This window comes from Monodon monoceros, unplaced genomic scaffold (genome assembly GCF_005190385.1).
Source record: "Monodon monoceros isolate NGI ecotype Baffin Bay Population unplaced genomic scaffold, NGI_Narwhal_1 Super_Scaffold_15, whole genome shotgun sequence".
NCBI classification, from domain to species: Eukaryota; Metazoa; Chordata; class Mammalia; order Artiodactyla; family Monodontidae; genus Monodon; species Monodon monoceros.
This window is the reverse complement of record NW_021703771.1, coordinates 40,435,756-40,457,597: the sequence shown is the minus strand read 5'-3', so window position 1 is coordinate 40,457,597 and position 21,842 is coordinate 40,435,756. Positions and strand designations below refer to the sequence as shown.

The following is a 21,842-nucleotide window of genomic DNA, read 5'->3' as shown; positions in this document are numbered from 1 at the left end:
GAGATCGTTAATAGTAAAGTCCTTAATGAATGGAAAGGAACAAAGGAAGTAGACAGCTGGCAAGGCTAGTGAAGGATTGGGAGTGGATAAAAGGGAGCAAAAGATAACGTAAGGTAAGTCATAAAGATACATGAAACGGAAGTTAGTAAAATTAAAAAACAAACTTTCTGTGGATGCTCTGGCTGCCTAAAATACATGGTGTGGTTGCCATGTTAGTGAAAACAAAATCTTTTTTTTAAATTTAATTTTTATTTTATATTGGAGTATACTTGATTTCCAATGTTGTGTTAGTTTCAGGTGTACAGCAGAGTGATTCAGTTACACATATACATTATATCCATTCTTTTTCAGATTCTTTTCCCATATAGGTTATTACAGAGTATTGAATAGAGTTCCCCATGCTATACAGTAGGTCCTTATTGATCATCTATTTTATAGGTAATAGTGTTTATATGTTAATCCCAAACTCCTAATTTATCCTCCCCCCCACCTTTCCCCTTTGGTAACCAAAGTCTTTTGATTTCATTGCCCTGTAGTCCTTTAATTTAGGGACTGGGCTATGTTCCTAATCCTGGCTAGTCATTTTGTAGTTATCTGCTCTTATCAAACAGGCAATTAGGCAATAGATTGTGTTTGTAACCAGAACAAACACATCCTTTGACACCAAAAAAAAAACTTAAAATACATGCCCTCATGATCTGTTGTACGTGTATCTGAGCTATGTGGTCTTTTGTCAATATTCTAAAATTCTGAGATAGCCTAGCATTTTCAAAAATCTGTTATTTTGGTGATCTCTTTATAAGCAATCTTAACTAAACTTTTAATTTCAATCTTGTCAATTCCAGAGATTATTAATATGTATAAGTTACAATGGGGGGCATTCCAAACATATGTATATAGGTTCATTTCTTAGAAATCATTCAAGTCTTAGCGTATGTCATCTGTCTTATTAATACATCTTTTTCGAGTTTTCTCTGTGACTTTTGAAAATTATATTTTTTCTTCATTACCATTTCAACTAGTACTGTTTTTCAAGTTGGCCGTACTAAAAGTAAGAATTGACACATAAAAACTCAGTTTAATATAAAACAATTCTTGGTTTTGAAATGGAAATTATAAGGTTGTTAAGATTTTTCCTGAATGCTCTATTCAAAATACTTTTTAACATAATATCCTGGAGCAGTGGTTTTCAAACTTTTTGACTGTGATCCACTCTTGCTCTGGCGTTCTCTTTTGCTCATAACCTATGATGTGCACTGGTGTTTTCAATTATTTTCTACTCCAGTCCAGTTCAGTGATTTCACTTGGGGAGTCGGGGTGAGGAATGCTGTTTGCAACTCACTAAACTGATTTCATAATCCACTAATGGGTTATAAGTTGCAGTTTGACAATATCTTAGAGTAGATTTTTCTAAAAATTAATTTTTAAAAATTGTAGAACATTATAGGGTAGCAAATCAAAATTATTCATAATTTGTTCTTCTAGGTAACTCCTGTTGACATTTCAGAAATATTAAAGAAAAATATGAGTGATAAGAATATATAAACATAATAAGAATTCAAAAGATATAGAAAGACTTAAAATGAAAAATTTTACACTTCTACTTTCCTCAACCTAGTCCTCCTGCACAAAAGTAACTACTATAGATGACTTCTTCTGGCCTTACCAATGCTTTTTATGCATATGCTAGCACGTGTATATCTTTTAAAAACAGCAAGGGATGCTATACATTCTGTTCCATCTTTATCACTTAATATCACCAAAAATACAGATCTATCTTATTCTTACTGCATTCTTTTTAATGGCTATTTAATATTCTGCTGTAGGGATAGACCTTAATTTATTCAATCAGTTTCCTGTTGATACCACTTAGATATTATTAAGCTTTTAAAAAATTCCCCAGTCTGATAGATGAAAAATATGTCTCCATTGCTTCAATTTGTATTCTTAAATTAAGTGAGATAGCCATATTTTCATATAATTTTTGACTATTTAAATTTATATCTATTTTTTGAAATGTCTATTCGTATTCCCTACTCACTGTTGAAGTGTTTTTCTTTTTTTCTTAATGATTTTTTATAAGCTCTATATATTCTCAAATTCCCTCTAATGTCTTACAATTTGGTGATGTTCTCCAAGTTTGTTGCTAGCCTTTGTTTAGAATATATTTTCTGTGAAAGATAGTTTTGTAGTCAAATTAATCCACCTTTTCCCTGTGGATTTTATTTAAAAGGAGCTTTCCCCAGAGTGGATGTTTGTTTCTTTTAAGTTTAAAGAGTGTGATCAGAACTTATGTTGGAGAAGAACATTTCAAAGAGGACAGTCTAGTGAGATTTGACATTTTATATGTACATTGCAAACAGCCTTGAGTAGATATTAAATTTCAAAGCTCCAAAATCATTCACAGAAAGCTTACTTTAATGTTGTCATTTTTGCATATGTGCTCTGATAAACACAAAATTATGGAAAGTTATAGTATTGTGAACTATTTTTTTTGTTTTTGTTTTTGGCTGCGTTGGTTCTTCGTTGCATTGCGTGGGCTTCTCGTGGCGGTGGCTTCTCTTGTTGTGGAGCACGGGCTCCAGGCACGCGGGCTTCAGTAATTCTGGCACACAGGCTTAGCTGCTCCGCGGCATGTGGGATCTTCCCGGACCAGTGTCCCCTGCACTGGCAGGCGGATTCCTAACCACTGAGCCACCAGGGAAGCCCTGAACTATTTTAATTATTATGGTGATTTCTAGTTTTTTCCTAAACAGTGTTTAACATATTTTCATAAAAACCACATATGTCACATTGTAGTTATTTAAAAAAAATTAAAGTTAACACTCAGTAGAAATAGAATTTATTGATTAAATCTAGTAGATGTTTAAAAGAAAATAATAAAAGAAATAATTATAAAAGAAAGAAGTAATTTATTTCATTGTGGAAACTCATCCCCCTCTGTGTTTTCTCATAATACGTATAAAGATTTCTTAGCAGAGTAGGAAGGAAGTAGATTTTCTATTTAATGGAAACAATACAGTAGACATTTCCTGGATTATATTTTGGTTAGATCATTTAGTAGCTTTCCTTATTACTACTGTTAAAATTCCTGTGAGGTCTTCAGGAATTACAAATGATTAATTTATTTGAGCCTTGACTTCACTGCATTTATCTTCTCTAGAAGCACAGCGATATGAAATACATTGGATTATTGGTACTGATAATTTAGCCATTAATACTTAATTAAAACCCTTAGCTATAAATTGTAAATGTTAGTACATTTCGTTGTAGCATCTGGGGTGGGTTGTCAGACCAGTCATTCTGAAAAGTGGAACATCTAACACACATTAGCCAAGCTCCTTCAGAAAGCAAAAGCCTTACCCTCTCCCTATACATCCTCAGCCAGTACTGTCTAGGAACTGGGGGGCGGGGGGGGGGGAAGAGATGAATTCCAGGGCTACTTGGCTGCCTGTTTTTACTAAAGAAAATGTAAACTGTGCATTTTAGAAATGTATTGGGTTGGCCAAAAAGTCCATTCAGGTTTTTCTATAACATCTTAATGGAAAACCCGAACGATCTTTTTGGCCAACCAAGTTATAAAGATATGGGTTAGATATAAAACCAGATAGCTTGAGAGTGCACTGAGATAAAAATAAGGTTTATTATGGGCATCTAAGATAAAACTACTACTACATTATTTTGCTGAATTAATTAATTACCAATTTCAAGTTATTTTTCAGACATTAACTTCTTTGAACATTCTTAATTCTGTTTGTCAGTTTCTTATTGATAATGGCAGTTTTGAAAACAATATTCTCTCAATGTGGGATAAATGTCATCTAACCAATGTGTTCAGAAACCAATTCATGTACCACTGCTTTCATTTTCTTATTCAAGAAAACTTGTTGAGTGCCTACTTTGTGCCAGGTCCTGTGCTATAAGTGGTTTTATAAATATTCATCTGGAAAGAAGAGAGCTATGCTCTATTACATATGATAGAAGTCTGCCATAGCAAATTTAGAATAAAGTAGGGATTTCATGTAATATTTAGTCCTAGAAGATGAGTAATGAAGGAGTTCTTAGATTCAGTATATTCATGACATGATGAGAATATCTGCTAGTACACTTTTCTTGCTGGTTGAGTCTCTGTAATTCTCAGTCCCCTCTTTCCAACAAGCGTACTTCATTAGGAGTACCTTCTCTGACTTTCCAGACTAGGTTATGTTTGCTGTATATGCATATTCTGTATTTTTCTTAATAGCCTCATCATAATTATCGTTTTAAAATTATTTGCTTTATCTGCCTTCTCTTTGGTCTCTATTAGGCCATAAACTCCCTGAGGCTCCCTGTGCCTGAAATTTGCTGGGCACTTAAATATTTATTAATGAATTTTGACTTTTTAAAGTTATTGCTACCTGATGGGTACTTGCCATCATGTTTCTGCCTCATCCCCATGTCCCAGGGCAAGGCTTTACAAGAGACAATAGGTAATGGGTAGAATTCTGTGCAATGGAGACCTTGGGAGCCCATTCATGATGATTGTAAAGGGAGTATCCCAAAGGTGAAGGCCACAACTTATGCCAGTTATGACATTCCCTTTATCAGGGCAAAGCTCACTGGTCCTTAAGTTGGATCTTATCTACCTGCCTCATTTCTGGTTAAAATTTTTTTTTTTTTTGCGGTACGTGGGCCTCTCACTGTTGTGGCCTCTCCCGTTGCGGAGCACAGGCTCCGGATGCGCAGGCTCAGGGGCCATGGCTCACGGGCCTAGCCGCTCCGCAGCATGTGGGATCTTCCCGGACCAGGGCACGAACCCGTATCCCCTGCATCGGCAGGCGGACTCTCAGCCACTGTGCCACCAGGGAAGCCCTGGTTAAAATCTTTACAGTGCAGTTTTATCTTGAATCTCAGTCTCCCCCTGCCAATAAATTATTTGTAGGAAAAATAGATTTAGCCTTTGGAGTGGATGGTTTTGAATGTTTTATTTGGGAGTTTTACCTTTGAAGCCATTTAAGATTTTAGGATGGGAGAATTAACATTATTAGACTCTTCATTTTAGGAAGATATCTTGATGTCAGTGCATGAGATGTAGGCGATATGCATGTCAATGCGTGAAAAGATAGGCGATAGATCATCACTCATTAATTCAGCCACCATTTGTTAAATACCAACCCTGTGCCAGGCTTGTAGACAATGGAAATGTAGAGATGGAAGACATAGTTCCTGTATTCTAGAACCTTACAATCTATTAGGGGAGATAGATAATTAAACTACATTATAATTTTATTTAATTAGTGGCATGTTAAGAGAAATACAGGATGGAAGGAAACACAGGAGAGAGGCACCCACTTGGACTAGGAGTTTCAGGGAAGGCTTTTTAGAGGCAGTGATAAATTAGTCCTTTCTAAAAAGCAAGTAGGCGTTAATCAGGTGAAGAGGGTAGGGAAGATTTTCCAGGCAGAGACAAGAGCACATGTATAAATACCAGTTAAAGGTTTATTTTAATTTTCAAGGTGAGAATTCATGAGTGATATTTAAAAGGTGGAGTATATAGCACTTCTTCAGTAACTGAACACTGATTGGTTTTAAGGTTTTGAATTTGCCTTGGTGATTGGGACATACTGGTGTGATTGCAAGAATAGTGGACCCACTGTTCTTGGGTGGAGGTGGGCAAGTGATGTTCAGTTTTGGATCTGTGGGTTTTGAGGTACAGTGGGATTTCCATATGGATGTATAGAATGCACAGTTGGAAACTGATGTCAGAGTTTAGGGGTGAGATTAGGGGTAAAGATTGAGGTTTGAGATTCTCAATAGAAGTAGTAGCTAAACCTCGGACACATGGGTAAGGTATCAAAAGAGACTGCAGAATAGAGGAGAAGGAAAAGAGGACTAGAGACAGAGGGGAATAAGAAAATACTTTTTTTCTTTTGAAGGCAGGATCTAAATAAGGAGTTTTAAGTTAGTTTTTTTTCTCCTCATTTTACTTCAAGGAGAAAAAAGGATGAATGAGGAGGAAATAAACATTTGTTAGGAGTTCATATTTACTGAAACCCCAAAACACTAAAAATATGCCTAAAGTCAAAGATAAATTTAGTTTTGATAATTGTGAAGGTAGGGAAGGTTTACAGCAAGGATCATTGAAGCAAGGAAAGATTTTCTGATTACCCCTCAATGAATCAAAATGCCCCTGAGAATTCCAGGTAATTTAGGTTTTACTTTGTAAACTCTTTACTTTGATTTGTATCTGTTTTATTTTTTGTATTTAAAGTTTATATACTCAGAGTGCCATTGAAAAGTAACTACTGTAGCTGACCTCTGGCCTTACCAGTGCTTTTTAAGCATATACCAGCATGTATGTATATCTTTTAAAAATACCAAGGGATGCTATATATTCTGTTCCATCTTTATCACTTAGTACTATATCTTATTAATCATTCCAAACCAAAAATACAGGTCTATCTTATTCTTACTGCATTCTTTTTAATGGCTATATAATATTCTACTGTAGGGATGGTCCTTAATTTATTCAACCAGTTTCCTGTATCCAAGAAGTGTATCCAATTTTCTCATATGGAGTATGTTACATAAAAGATTAAATACTCATATTTTAAAAGAACATATATGCTCTTGTAGTCAAGGGGATGTAAACTTCTTATTTCTTACAGACTGCACTTGGTTTCAAATATCTTTCTCAGACCAAGTACATGTAGTACTTGAAGTCAGAGAAGAGGAAACTAGATTGTTTGTTGCAAATGGAAAGCGAAATAACTTTCCTATAGCTATACTATTATTATAGAATCTACTAGAGGAGTGTTTTAGGCACTTTGGGAAGGAGATGAGATGGCATTTCCCATTGCAGCATCTCTCAAACAAGTATCTCTGACTGCCTGGAGTGCTTAACCTTTCTCACTTATGTACAGCATAAGTAACAGCTATTGTTTGTCAAGAACTTGTAGCATGCCAGGCATTCTACATCTGTTATCTCATTTAGTCCTCACAACGTTCTTGCCAATAGTGGTAGGTATAAGAGTAATAACTATAATTTGTCAAGTATTTAATATTTTCTAAGCATTGTGTTATGTAGTTAATGTACTTTTTTTTAATCCTTACAGAAACTGTATGTTTGTCAGTAGATATTTTTATTCCTCCATAACGCTTAGAGGGGTTAAGCAACTTGCTTTATGTCATAGAGCTGGGTCAGGGCTTAAACTCAGGTCTCTGAATTCTAAAATCTGTACTTTTTGCATTATACCTGCTACCTCACTATTACTTCTGTCGGGTGGCGATGGGGAACATTGACCTCCTTGAAGCTTCTGACTGGTACCTAAGCAGTGTCACTAGAGTAAAATAAAGCAGAAAATTTAGGGCCGCCTTGAACCAGGGCTGGTTAACTGTTTTATAGACCCCTCTTCAGCATATGAGTGCCACCTGCTGGAAGGTTATAATGTATCTACGTGCTTGTAAAGTCCTTCCAAAAAGGTTGTCACAGGTGTGAAAGTGTCAGGTTTCAAAATGTAAGTTTTAAAATTTCAGTTTAGGAATGCTGGGGCATTTTGAAGTTAGGTGAATCTCCTATTTGCCATAAAGTACGTTGCCTCATTTATCGTCATTTTTTTTTTGCAGAGAGGGGAGGGTTACACATTAAAAAAAAAAGATACACTCCATGAGTGCTTTCTAAAATAAAGTTTTCTTTAAAAAAATATTATTTATTTATTTATGGCTGTGTTGGGTCTTCGTTGCTGCGCACGGGCTTTTCTCTAGTTGCGGCGAGCAGGGGCCACTCTTTGTTACGGTGCGCGGGCTTCTCACTGCGGTGGCTTCTCTTGTTGTGGAGCACGGGCTCTAGGCGCGCGGGCTTCAGTAGTTGTGGCACATGGGCTCTAGAGCGCAGGCTCAGTCATTGTGGCACATGGGCTTAGTTGCTCCGCGGCATGTGAGATCTTCCTGGACGAGGGATCCAACCTGTGTCGCCTGCATTGGCAGGCGGATTCTTAACCACTGCGCCCCCAGGGAAGTCTCTAAAATAAAGTTTTCTAAAAATAAAGATCAATGGTCAAATGAATCATACCATTACTTATAACAGATCAAATAAGAATAAAAAATTGGATTTACTTTGAGATAAGTGAGTTATTGAAGTATAAGAGGACCCTTTCCAATGAGATACCCTGAAAAAGAAAAATCTAGAAGCCCTGGGGGCATCAGAGAGTTGGAGAACAGAAAGTACGGATGAAAGAGGAAGAAAGATGTGTGGATAAAAATACAAATGGATTCTGTAAATGTTAATTTAGCACAAGGCTCAATGGAGTCAGGATCCTAAACAGTGCTTTAGAGAAAAAAGTTTAGGATTATAGCTTTAGATTGTTTTATGTTTAGGACAGTGAAGAGTAGACACTTTAAATAGTCACTTAGATGCCCTGGAAGGGGGATCAGATAAAAGTCTTGGCATGCCCACTGCACATTCTTCATTAGGCTCCTTTTGGATCACGTTTGTACTCTGTGTCTGGCACAGGGGATGTTATCACTTAGTGTGGGATTTTCACAGGAAAATTATGCTATACTTAACTGCTCTTTATGTGATTAAAGCATATTTGTAGTTGCATGATGTCATGTTGAACAAGTATTTGTGTGACAAGAGATTAAACTCCGTTGGTAAAATCTGATTTTGCCAAGAATTCAGGAAAGTACAAGCATGATCATCTCCTTTCTTTTATCCCTTCTCAGATCAACTGTGTAAGAAGCTTAGCTAGCATGATAGTATTGATATCTTAGCAGGTAGATTTCTGGAGAGAAAGAGCTATCTTTGTGTGTGTGTGTGTGTGTGTGTGCGTGTGTGTGCGCACGCGCACTCACGTGTATGTGTACATTATAAGAGTAACGCTCATTTAGAAAACTTGTAGAAAAATAGGAAGAAAGAAAAATCACACATAATCCCACTACCCAGAGATAACTATGTTGACATTTTGGTATATTTCCTGGTTTATAAACATATTTTATATTTTGCAGCCTTTATTTATTTTAATTTATTTTTTAACAAGAGAAAAGCATACAAATTTTATTTGATGTTAAGTTTTGTGTGACACAGGGGCTTTCCTAGAAAAGAAATGAAGATGCCAAGAAATGGGTAGGCCTGAGACCTGATGTCATTTTTAACAAAGAGCAATAAATTTCAGAGACATTACAAGACAAAGGAAAGGGTTTTTAGACTTCTAGGGGCTGCAAACTGTGGGAAGGTAAATGTATAGGGGAAACCAATGAAAGATAAGAGCTGTCTTAGCAGGCTTGTTTGTGCTGGTCCAAGGCAATGCTGACTTTATGTCTTCTTCATGGTCATAAAACTTCCCTGGGAGAGGGGATTTATGGCAGTCCTCAATTCTTAGAGTTTCTACTTTTAGTCAGATAAGGGAAGCTGCAGGAAGGCTCCTTTCTGCATCTGTTGAATGTCAAATGCCTTCAGCTCAAAATCATTCTTATGCCAAAGTGTCATATTTTGGAGTGGCATATTCTGATCCCCTTCACCCTCCTCCAAAATAAAAGATGAAATTTAAATCTGATGAAGGCAAATAAATGGGAAATTCTGTACCAGTGTGCCTGGCTAGGGAAAAAAACACATTTTTTCCCTTTCTCTGATTTTTAAAAATTGAAGTATAACTGACCTACAATACTATCTTTGTTCCAGGTGCACAACATAGTAATTCGATATTTCTGTACATTACAAAACGATCACCACACAGCCTTTTATTATAGCATTAAAGCAAAAGTCTTTTCTCATGTATTTAAAAACTTCTGGCATATATATTTGAGACTGTGATATGTGGATATACCATAATTATCAGTTTTCTGACTATTGGCTGGCCATTTGTGTTGTTTACTGTTTTTGCTCATTTGTTTCTTCAGTAAATAGCAGTAGAGAAATTTACTTTTTTGTTTGTTTCAGTAAATAGAGACAGAATACACTTTCATGTGGCGTTTGTCTAGGGCCTAGCGTATTTATTTTTGCTAGCGTTGAAAGTAAACAGTGATTTGATTAATCTGTGCTTTATTAGTTCCTCAGTGTATCTCCCTTTGTTCTCTGTTCCTATGTATCTTTTTTTTTTTGTGGTACGCGGGCCCCTCACTGTTGTGGCCTCTCCCATTGCGGAACACAGGCTCCAGATGCGCAGGCTTAGCGGTCATGGCTCACGGGCCCAGCCGCTCCGCGGCATGTGGGATCTTCCCAGACTGGGGCACGAACCCGTGTCCCCTGCATCGGCAGGCGGACTCTCAACCACTGCGCCACCAGGGGAGCCCCCTATGTATCATTTTCTTCAGGATTTTGTAGCATTTATTGCATTCACAGTCCTTTCAAGGAACACCCTCATAGTACCCCTTAGGGGCTCTTTCGGTTCAGTACCAGGTTAAATATCTCACCCTGAGCTATTAAGAGCTATGTTTCTGCTCTTTACATCAAGCCAGCACTCATACTTTTGCTAGAGTGGGTGCTAGTTGAGAGAAAAATTCCTTTTTAAACCTAAAGTAAATGGAGCTTGTGGAAAGTTAGAGTCCCTAGAAGAACTATTTTAGACACAGTCTATTCAATTTATTAAAAACAAAATCTCTCAAAACGCCTTTTGAAAGGATAGCAACGTTTTATAATATTCCAAGCTATTTACTGGTTGATTTTGTAAGAACCAGGTAAGTTCAGTAGATTTAATTCTTTTGACAAATATTTATTGAGTACTTACTGTGTGCTAAGTACCATTTTAAGCACTGGGGTTATAAAATCAGTGGAAACTTTGCCTTCATGGAGTTTATATGTTAATGGAGAGAAACAGACAATAACATAAAGTAAATTATTGTTAGGAAGATAATGTGGTATATATATTATGTATTACCTAACACCCAGGGGGAATTCTGATGCAGTAACCAAACCTATTATTATTTCTTTTATAATAAAAGTATGAGCATTCACACTCAATGGACTAAATAAAGACTATAGCCACTTCATGTTAGTGCAAATGAGATACTTCTATAAAATGAGTATTAAAGGGGAGTTTTCAAAATAGGTAAAATTATGACTGTGATCCAGATGTAAAATGAACACATTTTAAAGATTTTATTTAACTTATTAAATGAAGGAACCAAGTAGATGTTATAACCCATTCAAAGAAGAATTCATAGGACAAACACATTTATAGATCAGGAATATTGAAATGATGTGCAAATTAAGGCAAAACTAGCATCTCCCACAATGGGAGAGGGAAGTCAACGAACATCTACTGGACAGGACAGAATTTGCGTGTAGATAGACATGACTTATTCTGCATCATTGTCAGTTATCTATAATGTACAGAGTTGTAAAATAGCTTCCATAGAATCAGAATCAGATAACCTGAAATGATGTGCCTTTGACAATGCATTTTTCCACTGAAGTGTAAATTTTTTCTCTTACCTGAGTTACTAGAAAGCTTTTGGTTTTCTGAGCTCTCTAGAATTATAGATAAGGGATATAGAACTATAGTATATTTGATAGTGATAGTACTTTGCAGAAAAATAAAGATGCAGAGGGGTGGTTATCATTTTAAATAGAAGGACTGTAGAAGACTTGAGGAGGTGATATTGAGGATTGAGCTAAAGTAGATGAGATTTTTTTTGCCTGAGTAACTGGAATGATGGAGTTGCTTCTAACTGAGATTGGGGAAGAGCAGTTGGAGAAGAAGGCAGGGGAGGTGGAGATCACAACCTCAGTATCGGCTTTTAGCCATTCAAGTAGAGATGTTGAGGCAGTTATATATACATGCGTAGCTGCACTTCAGGGAATCTGTGTGGGCTAGAAATAAACATTTGGGAGTTAATATGTACAGGTGACATTTAAAGCCTCCAAACTGGATGAGATCACTTCTACATGCCACACATTGTGCTAGTCCCTGTAGAGATAGATTTAAAATTGTGTTTGTCCTCAAAAAGCCTATGGTCTGCTAGAGGAGGTGGATGTAAACAGTTAATACTGTATAAAAGTATACTAATACAAATACATATCAAGTATACTAAGATAAATACGTATCAAGTCTACTAATATAAATACATACCAAGTACAGATGATTCAGGGAAGTCAAATCTGAGTCATCCTAAACTCCATCACCCCCAAAGTCACTCATTCAGTGGCCCGACCATGAGACATGCACAGAAGAAAGTCACAGCGTGGTACCTTGTATATCAGCTGACTTCTCCACTAACCCACCGTACCCAGCATGTTTCTAGTGATATTGGAGAACCTCGCTGGTGACACTTCTGCATGGCTTACAAGCCTCCTTATTATTTGCCCTTTGCCTTATCTCTTGCTTTACTTCCTCAGTTCTGTCCCTAGTGACAGAGATGATCGATTTCTTTTTGTTTAATTGAAGTATAGCTGATGTACAATATTATATGTTACAGGCGTATAATATTAGCCTTTCACAGTTTTAAAGGTTATTCTCTATTTATAGTTATTATAAAATATTGGCTATATTCCCTGTGTTGTACAATATGTCTTTGTAGCTTATGTTATGCATAATAGTTTGTACCTCTTAATCCCCTATCCCTATATTGCCCCTCCCACTTCTCTGCACTGGTGACCATTAGTTTGTTCTCTATATCTGTGAGTCTGCTTCTTTTTTGTTGTGGTCACTAGTTTGTTGTATTTTTTAGATTCCACATGTAACTGTATTCCACATGCAAGACAGTATTTGTCTTTCTCTGTCTGACCTATTTCACTTAGCATAATACCCTCCAGGTCCATCCATGTTGCTGCAAATGGCAAAATTTCCTTCTTTTTTTATGGCTGCAGCTCTGTATTTTTTAAACACCACTCTGGCTATAGAGTGAAAAATGAATTAGGAGAGGGAATGAAACAGACATAGTTTGCTATTTATTAGCCTCAGCCTGCCTTCACATTGATATTTAGTGACTTATAAAGACTTGAAGGGTTGGAATTCCCTGGTGGTCCAGTGGTCAGTACTCTGCACTTCCACTGCAGGGGGCACGGGTTTGATTCCTGGTTGGGGAACTAAGATCTCACATGCCGTGTAGTGTGGCCGAAAAACAAAAAGACCTGTAGGGTAGAAAAGGCATAGTAGGTATGCAGAAATGGAAAGTGTATGTTGCTATATAATACAATTTGGGGGATAAGGGGAAATTTTCTAGTAAATGCATGCAGTTGCAAACTTTACCCTCTCCCCTCCTATATGTCATATTAAAAGGTAACCTGAATGAATGGCAATTCCTCAAAAAAATCAAACATAGAATTACTATAGGGCCCAGCAATTCTACTTCTGAGTATATAAAAGAATTGAAAGCAAGGACTCAAACAGATATTTGTACATCAGTCTTCAAGGCAGCATTATTCATAATAGCCAAAAGGTAGAATCAACCCAAATGTCCATGGGATGTTGGGAGGGATGAATGAATAAGCAAATGTGGTGTGTACATACGATGAAATATTACTTAGCCTTAAAAAGGAAGGAAATCCTGATACATGCTACAACATGGATGAATCTTGAAGACATGTTAAGTGAAAAAAGCCAGACACAAAAGAACAAATATTGAACAGATCCATTTATATGAGGTACCTGGAATAGTTAACTTCATAGAGACAGAAAATAGAATAGCAGATACCAGGGGCTGGGAATGGGAGATGCATACTGGTACAGAGTTTCAGTTTGTGAAAACATTCTGGAGAAAGGGTACAGTGGTGGTTCTTACACAACAATATGAATGTACTTAATGCCACTGAACTGCATACTTAAAAATAGTTAAAATGGTAAATTTTATGTTATATATATTTTACCACAAAAAAAGTGACCTGGGAATACCATGGAGCTGTAAGAAAGAACAGAAGGATTTCTATAAACTAATATTGTACTGGTAATGAGAGATTTACAGGATAAAGTTAAAAATAAATAGGTGCTATCTTTTGTGTAAATATTCATATTTGCTTTTATTTGCGTAAACAAACACTGGAAAGATTAACAAGTAACTAATAAAAGTTGTTACTTCTAGGAGGCAAGAGGGCCTGTGGTCACTGGAGGCAGGAGTGATAATGAGACATCTCAATGTATCTCCTTTTATGTACTTTTGATTTTTGAACTATATAGATGTATAACCTATTCAAAATAATGTTCAAACATAGGACTTAAGGGCTTCCCTGGTGGCGCAGTGGTTGAGAGTCCGCCTGCCGATGCAGGGGACACGGGTTCGTGCCTCGGTCTGGGAAGATCCCACATGCCACGGAGCGGCTGGGTCCGTGAGCCATGGCCGCTGAGCCTGCATGTCCGGAGCCTGTGCTCCGCAACGGGAGAGGCCACAACAGTGAGAGGCCCGCGTACCGCAAAAAAAAACAAACAGAAAAAACAAAACAAAAAAACATAGGACTTAAGGTAGATTCATTGTAGAGTGATCAGTAATTTGTAGTCACAAAAACCATAATTTTTTTAGAGATATTGATTAAATATTGCTACATGTGACATGCCCTCTCCCAGACAAGTGGGGTCCAGGGTTCAGGAGTCTGTGCCAGTGTTTGGTGTTTCAAGAGCCTGGTTTAGATGCAGAAGTGAGTTTCACCTTTCCTTCCCCTGCAAGCAGGAAAGAACATATATTCTGGGTAGACACTTAATAAAATCAAATTCTCTAAGTTCATCAATAGCAAGGTTGACCATGGCAAGTGGGGTCATCATTAAACACATTATTTGACTGAGTCTAGGAGCCTAAAGCATTCAATAAGCAGGAAACTGTCTGAATATAGCTCTGCATTAATCTAAAATGCCGCTTTTTCTGATTCCATCATTAATTAGGAACATATGATGTGTAACATTTGCATCTGAAGCCAGAAGCAGGACTGCTTAAGATTTCTTAGGCCATGGGAGCAGAGACAGTAACTGATAGCTGAGCACCCACCTAATTCTGCACCCCCCAACCCTACCCCTCGGCAAGGGAGTAGGACTGTTTTATCTTCTCTGGTCATTTTTCTTCCAGCTCCTTCTTTCCCACCTACATCCAACAGAAATAGAAATAGGTAGAATCCTGAGGCAGGCTGTGAGAAGTAAAGACCTGCTAGGGGCAGCTCAGCCCATCCTACTTTTATTTCTTAGCTGTGTTCCAGGGCATATGGTTTGGAGGGAGAACCCAGGGAGTCACATCTGGGAATCATGCCCAAGTTATAGCTGGTAGAGCACTTTCCAGCAAGGTTGTCAAGGTGTAGGTGAAGAGAAAGAGCTGAGTGACAGGCAAAATGAGAGAATTGAGAAATCTGTCATTGAAAGTAGTGAAGAAATACACAACTGGGAAGTGGCCTATAAAAGTTGCAGAGGTGGAGTTCAGATGACTTTGACATGATTCCAGCACAAGCATTCAAGGTATGCGCTACTCATTTAAAGTTATTCAGATGGCTAAGTGATTTATTTCTCTCTGCCTCATTGATCTATTTGTATGTCTGTCTTCCCTACCACATTGTAGGAATTGAAGACAAGGACTTTAGCTGAACTGGAAAAAGCATGGACTTTGGAATCAGGCAGATCTATTTAAATCCAAACCTCTTCTCTTTCTAATGTTGAACTTTGCTCAAGTTATTTTTATTACACTGAACCTCAGCTTCTGTGTGCATCATAGTGTTGCTAGGAGGATTAAGTGTGAGAAAAACAATTTATAAACTCTCCCTTTTTGTATCTTCCACAGAGCTTTACATTTAAAAGGCATTTGAAATATTTATCAAACTGAGTATGTTTCTACCTATTAAGTCTGAACCCTGGTTAAGGACAGCATGAGGCAGGCATATTTATAAGGCTTTCACCTTGAGCAGCTAACGTTATTATTGCTAAATATTTTATCAAGCAACTGCCTGTTATGTACCAAGTACTAAGTTTTCACTTGCTGATCTGGTCTATCTTTCCTTCTTATTATCAGAATCCAGCTTGAAGCTTTCTGCTTTGTGTAGGCCTGTTCTTTTCCCTATTTACAGGACCTCTTCTCCACACCAGTTTTTATCAGTGGGTTTGAGAGTCATTGCCTTATGCTCATTACTCTTCTAAAAAACCTCAGTCTCATGCTCTAGGCATGGATAAGTTAGGGATTGTTAAATATCTTTCCTTCTTTTGTCTGATATTTATTGAGCACATACTGTGCTGGAGTGGATACAAACAGTATTTCTGCTTCCCAGGAAGTTTTTCCTCTAGTTAAAAAAAAAAAATACGCACATGTAAAATATATTTAATTATTTAGCAATATGATATTACTTTTGCTTTTACTATTTTACATTTTACCATGTAAAAAGATCCCATTTTAAAAACACACACATACACATAGAAAAAGGATTGGAAAGAAATGCACCAAGATGTTAACAAAGCTTATCTCTGAGTAGCGGTATTTGGGTGTGCATGTGTGTGTGTGTGTTTAATGTTGCTTATCTGGATTGTCTAAATTTTCAAAAATTTCATTTTGAAGTTATGGGAGTTAAGGCAAAACTAGCATGCCAGTATGCATCATCCCCCCCTCCCCTTGCTAACAGGATAGTGACCCCTCTCTTCCTCTTGCGTTCAGCTTTTGCGAGAATTGAAGCACCCTAATGTGATCGCCCTGCAGAAGGTGTTCCTTTCTCACAGTGACAGGAAGGTGTGGCTGCTGTTTGATTATGCCGAGCATGATTTATGGGTAAGTCTAAACTCACTTTATTTTTAGGGTAATTTTATATAGGTATGAAGAAGTAAATGTATGTGTTCCATACTGCTAATGCACAGAAAGGAAGACTTGCTCTGTTGACCATAGTTCAAAATAAATATACTAAATGTAAATTTTGATTTAAAAGAATTAGAGCAATAAACATTAGCATCCTATTTTACTGAGAAGATATTTGTAACATTCAGAAATTTCACTTCAAAAAATCTTACTGAGTGGGAAATTGTAATTTTATGCAAGTGATTAATGGCAGTTTACTAATATGTGTAGTGAAAATTGCTTTCTTTTGTGGTCCACACAGTAGTTCAAATTTAACCAGTTATGTACCTGTGAATAGTTTCTCTCTCTAAATTAAGGTCGATCTTGCAGCATTTTGCCATTTAAAATGGACTCCACCAAATGGAAGAACACCTACGGTTTTGCAAATATTAGGGTTGTTTTTATCAATATATAAAAGAAGCCAAAATTTTTAATTCCAAATGTTTAAAGTTAGGAATCAGGGCATTTAAACATTTTATCCCAGGAGTTGCCAAAAGTAAAAAAATTCCAATTTGGCAGTAAGTTCAAATTTTGGATAATTAAATTTTGATTCAATATAGTGTGGTTTGTCATCTATAAAAATTATAAATCTTTTTAGGAATAACTTTAGCAAACTCATAGGTTTTGAAGGAGATTTCAGTTTATGCTTTTATAGCAGATATTGACAACAATCTCCCCTGCCATGGATATTTAGTACCCATTTTGGCATGTTTTGGACAAGGGTGGAGTGGAGATAGAGGTGGATGTGAGGGGTGGGCGCAGGTAGAATTTCTTCCCCTTCATTACAAAGTTTTATAACCCACAATGTAACATGTGTACATAAAAATTTGAATATGATGATCTGGTTGTATTTATTTCAATGGGACTGAATTCTCCTTTTTTCTCTCCCTGCTGCTTTCTAGTAGTGATTTGCTATTTAATATTGACTACTGAGAATATATCCTAATTTCATTATGTGCCAAAGAAGGTGAACTTTCCAATAATTCTAATAATACATATAGCCAGTGATGTTACCCAAATGCACTAACTTTTTATAGAATAGGAAAGATTTACAGGGTTTTTTTCCTTTTGTTTACTCTTTCTGTCAGTAGGGAATACAACTAATACAATTTTTTAGGCAGGTTTTTAAATACCAACCCTTGTTACTTCTTGGTTTTATTTAATGAAAATCTTAATGGTTTCAGTAAATCTAGTCATTATAACCACATTAATACTGTCATATTTACCCTCAATATAGATTGTTTTGGTTTGATCTTATTATTCAAATTATTTTTCTTTGTGTCATTATTGGCCTTTAATAAGTAATATTAAAATGTAGAGAATTTATTGCAGCCTTGATTGTGTTTTATTGACACAGGCAAAGACTATGTTATTATAATATATATATTTTAATTTTTAGCATATTATTAAGTTTCATCGTGCATCAAAAGCAAATAAAAAGCCCATGCAGTTGCCAAGATCTATGGTTAAATCATTACTTTACCAGATTCTTGACGGTATCCATTACCTCCATGCAAATTGGGTGCTTCACAGAGATCTGGTAAGTATGTTTCTTTTAAATCGCTCAATATGTGTCTTTCTCTTTTCAGAAATATCTTTTCTTCTTGGTACAGTTACGATGAACATGAATTATAGAAAAATTTGAAAATACACATAAGCAAAAAAGAAGGAAATAAAAATCACCATAAGCCTATGATCAAAAGATTACTGTTATTAACTTTTGTTGTATATTCTTCCCTTACATTTACGCACAGCTATAAAATGTCATTATGATTTTCAACAAATGATTGGCATAATCTTTTTTTTTTTTTAATTTTTACTGGAGTATAGTTGATTTACGATGAGCATAATCTTAATGGGATGGCCATATGCGAAACAAGTACCTTTTGATTCATTTTGTTTTTCGTAATTTTGCTCACCATTAGTAAACAGTTTAATAATTAAAGACTGAATTCACATTGTTTTCAAAGCTAAACTGAAATAATGACACTGCCTCCAGTAAATAGAATGTTATTAGTATTAACAATAAGTAAATAAGTAACTAACAGGGGAAATATATCAATACTTATTAGGCATATTATCCATAATTCAAATGTTTGATGTTTGGTTTTACTTTTTTACTCAGTACACATATAACAAACATTTATTAATGTCAAGTTATTTTATTCATCTTTTCATTGTTATCATTTTAGTTTATGTTGATGAGATTTTTTGTTCTTAAGAAATACGGGTACTTAATAGCTGTAATACCACTGAGTTTATAGTTGCAAGTTTTATTTTGCTTAGGCTTTTGCAGATTCTAGGGATATAGTAGGGATAGATCTATGTCGACTCAATTTTTTTAATTGAGGAGAAGTATTTATTATAGAAAGGAATGAATACATAAGGGATCTAGATAGTACCCCTTGCTACCTTGTCAGTCAGGCCTAGTCTTCTGGCTTGAGCATCTCTTGATGTGGCATTGGAGTTACATTGGGGCCAAATGACAGGGACCACAAAGATGCATTTACCGTTTCAATAGAAGCATTTCACCTCATAATTTTAAACTAAGGTTCTCAAAGCCTTCCACTTATCCACGTTACTATTACCCGTGAATCAGCATGTTTTAAAATGATTCTTGGGTACATGAAGTTGTTCTAGGTCAAACCTTCCTTCATAAATGGTTTTAGATTTTAATTTGCTGTATATAACATAGCCTATGTGAGTTATATTTTTGAGGTCATATTCATGTTTGAATCATTGATCAGAATCCTTTACTGAAGATTAACTGATCTCAGCTCTTCTCTTTTTGTCACAAAATTGTGTATTTTGTTCTAAATAGCATAGATTAACACATTTTATTTGTGATGTCACTGCCTGAATATCTAGTGGTACTAAAACCTAATATAACCAGGATTCAGTTTTCTCCCATCCAAACTTGCTGCTGCTTTAGTGTCCTCTATTTTGGTTATGGCAGCACCCACCTCCTAGCCTAGAAACTTCTTTTACCACTTGCAGACCCTTGTACTCCACATCCAGAACTTGCCTAATCCTGTCAGTTTCACCTCTAAAATATCTCTTCCATTCATCTGTTTCCATTCCTAGTGCCTCATTCCTAGTTCAGGCCTTTATTATCTTTTTCTTGTAGTATGGTGCTAGCCTCTTAACTTGTCTCCTTATCAACAATCTCTTTCCCTTCCAGTCCACTTTAGATCTTCTGAATAATTACTCAGCCCCTGCTTAAGAACTTTGAAACAGTTCCTCATTGCTTACAGACTAAAGCTATAGTTCCTTTTTTGGCTTTTGAGGTCTTCTCAGGTATAGCTCCAACTGCCTTTAAAATTTTTCTTCTGTATCCCTGTAATCTTTTATTTACACTGTACTGTTTAACTATTGATTGTTCCCTGGATCCTCCTGAGAGTTCCTGCCTCAGTGGCCTTTATTTCTCCTGCTAAAACTCCTTACCCCGTCTCTACATATTCAAATATTACCTGTCTTTCAGGACCTGCACAAATGTTAAAACTTATCCTCATATCCATCATTACTTAGAAATAATCTCTCCTCCTTGTTGGTTGCTGTTGTACTTCATCTTTACTTCTCTTCTGGCATTTGCCTATTAGTACTATAGTAATTTATATAGATGCCTAGAAGATGTTCTAGACCATAAACTTATTGAGAGAGTGGGGTCTCTGACTCATTTTGGTACACTACTGCTCCAGTACACAATAGGTACTGAGTAAATATTTCCTTAGTGAATGAATATCAGTAAGAATATTAATTACTACGGAATGTTTTTGGATCAGGTAACATATGTATTCAGCACACTTCTCAAATAAATTTTTATTATTTCCTTGTATGTGCAAAGCATGAAAGGGTGAGGACAGTACAAACATGACTGTATCAAGACCTTCTCAGGAGTTTAGTCTGAGAGAAGAAATAATGACATGTACACAAACAATTTTACTATCCGATAGACGAGAGAGAATGTGAACATGGCAATGTGAGAAGTACAGACTAAATGCTATTCAGGGTTAGAAGAGGTTCTGAGTGGGGGAATAAGGACAAGCTTCAGAGAGGTGCCATTTGAGCTGGACTTTGAAGGATGAGTAGAATTTAAATAGAGATTTGAGAGATGAGGGTAACCTAATGAAGTGTTGGATATAACATTTCTGAGGTGAGAAAGCACTTGAATTATCCCAGAAAGAGTGTGTAGTTCTGTCTGGCTCAAAAATGGATAAGCTGAATTAGGGTAGTATGAAGTAAGACTAGGAAGATATGGGTTGGAGCCTGATCGAGGAAGGCCCTAATATCAGGCTAGGGAGTTTGTTTGTTTTTAAGTGCTAAAAGTTTGTGGGCAACAGAATGAAGTTTTTTTTTCCCAAATGAAATTATTTTTCCCCATTAAAGAAGCCACCCTTGATTATTATTACTTCATCCATAGCATGGACACAATATGTATGTTTTTAATTGAAGTATAGTTGATTTACAACGTTGTGTTAATTTCTGCTGTACAGCAAAGTGATTCAGTTATATTTATTTATACACACACACACACACACACACATTCTTTCTAAAAATATTCTTTTCCGTTATGGTTTCTCATAGGATATTGAATATAGTTCCCTGTGTTATATAGTAGGACCTTGTTGTTTATCCATTCTATATATAATAGCTTACATCTGCTAACCTCAACCTCCCACTTCATCCCTCCCCCAACCCCCTCCCCCTTGGCAACCACCAGTCTGTTCCCTATGTCTGTGATTCTGTTTCTGTTTCATAGATAGGTTCATTTGTGCCATACTTTAGATTCCACATATAAGTGATATCATATGGTATTTGTCTTTCTCTTTCTGACTTGCTTCACTTGGTATGATAATCTCTAGTTGCATCTGTGTTGCTGCAGATGGCATTATTTCATTCTTTTTTATGGCTGAGTAGTATTCTATTTTATATACATACCACATCTTTATCCATTCATCTGTTGATGGACATTTAGGTTGTTTCCACGTCTTGGCTGTTGTGAATAGTGTTGCTATGAATGTAAGGGTGAATGTATCTTTGTGAATTATGGTTTTGTCTGGATATGTTCCCAGGAGTGGGATTGCTGGATCATGTGGTAACTCTATTATTAATTTTTTAAGGAAACTCCATACTGTTTTCCA

At 36.3% G+C, this 21,842-nt stretch overlaps 1 protein-coding gene across 3 annotated transcripts in view; it reads left to right on the top strand.

Moving 5' to 3' along the window:
* The window catches only part of CDK19 (cyclin dependent kinase 19), a 170,162-nt gene that overhangs the window by 103,389 nt on the left and 44,931 nt on the right, over positions 1 to 21,842 (top strand). For all 3 annotated transcript variants that reach the window (XM_029223331.1, XM_029223332.1, XM_029223330.1), the window contains 2 exons: positions 16,528 to 16,638; positions 18,101 to 18,241. In XM_029223331.1, the coding sequence (XP_029079164.1) occupies positions 16,528 to 16,638; positions 18,101 to 18,241 (252 nt within the window). The remainder of the gene's footprint in view (positions 1 to 16,527; positions 16,639 to 18,100; positions 18,242 to 21,842) is intronic.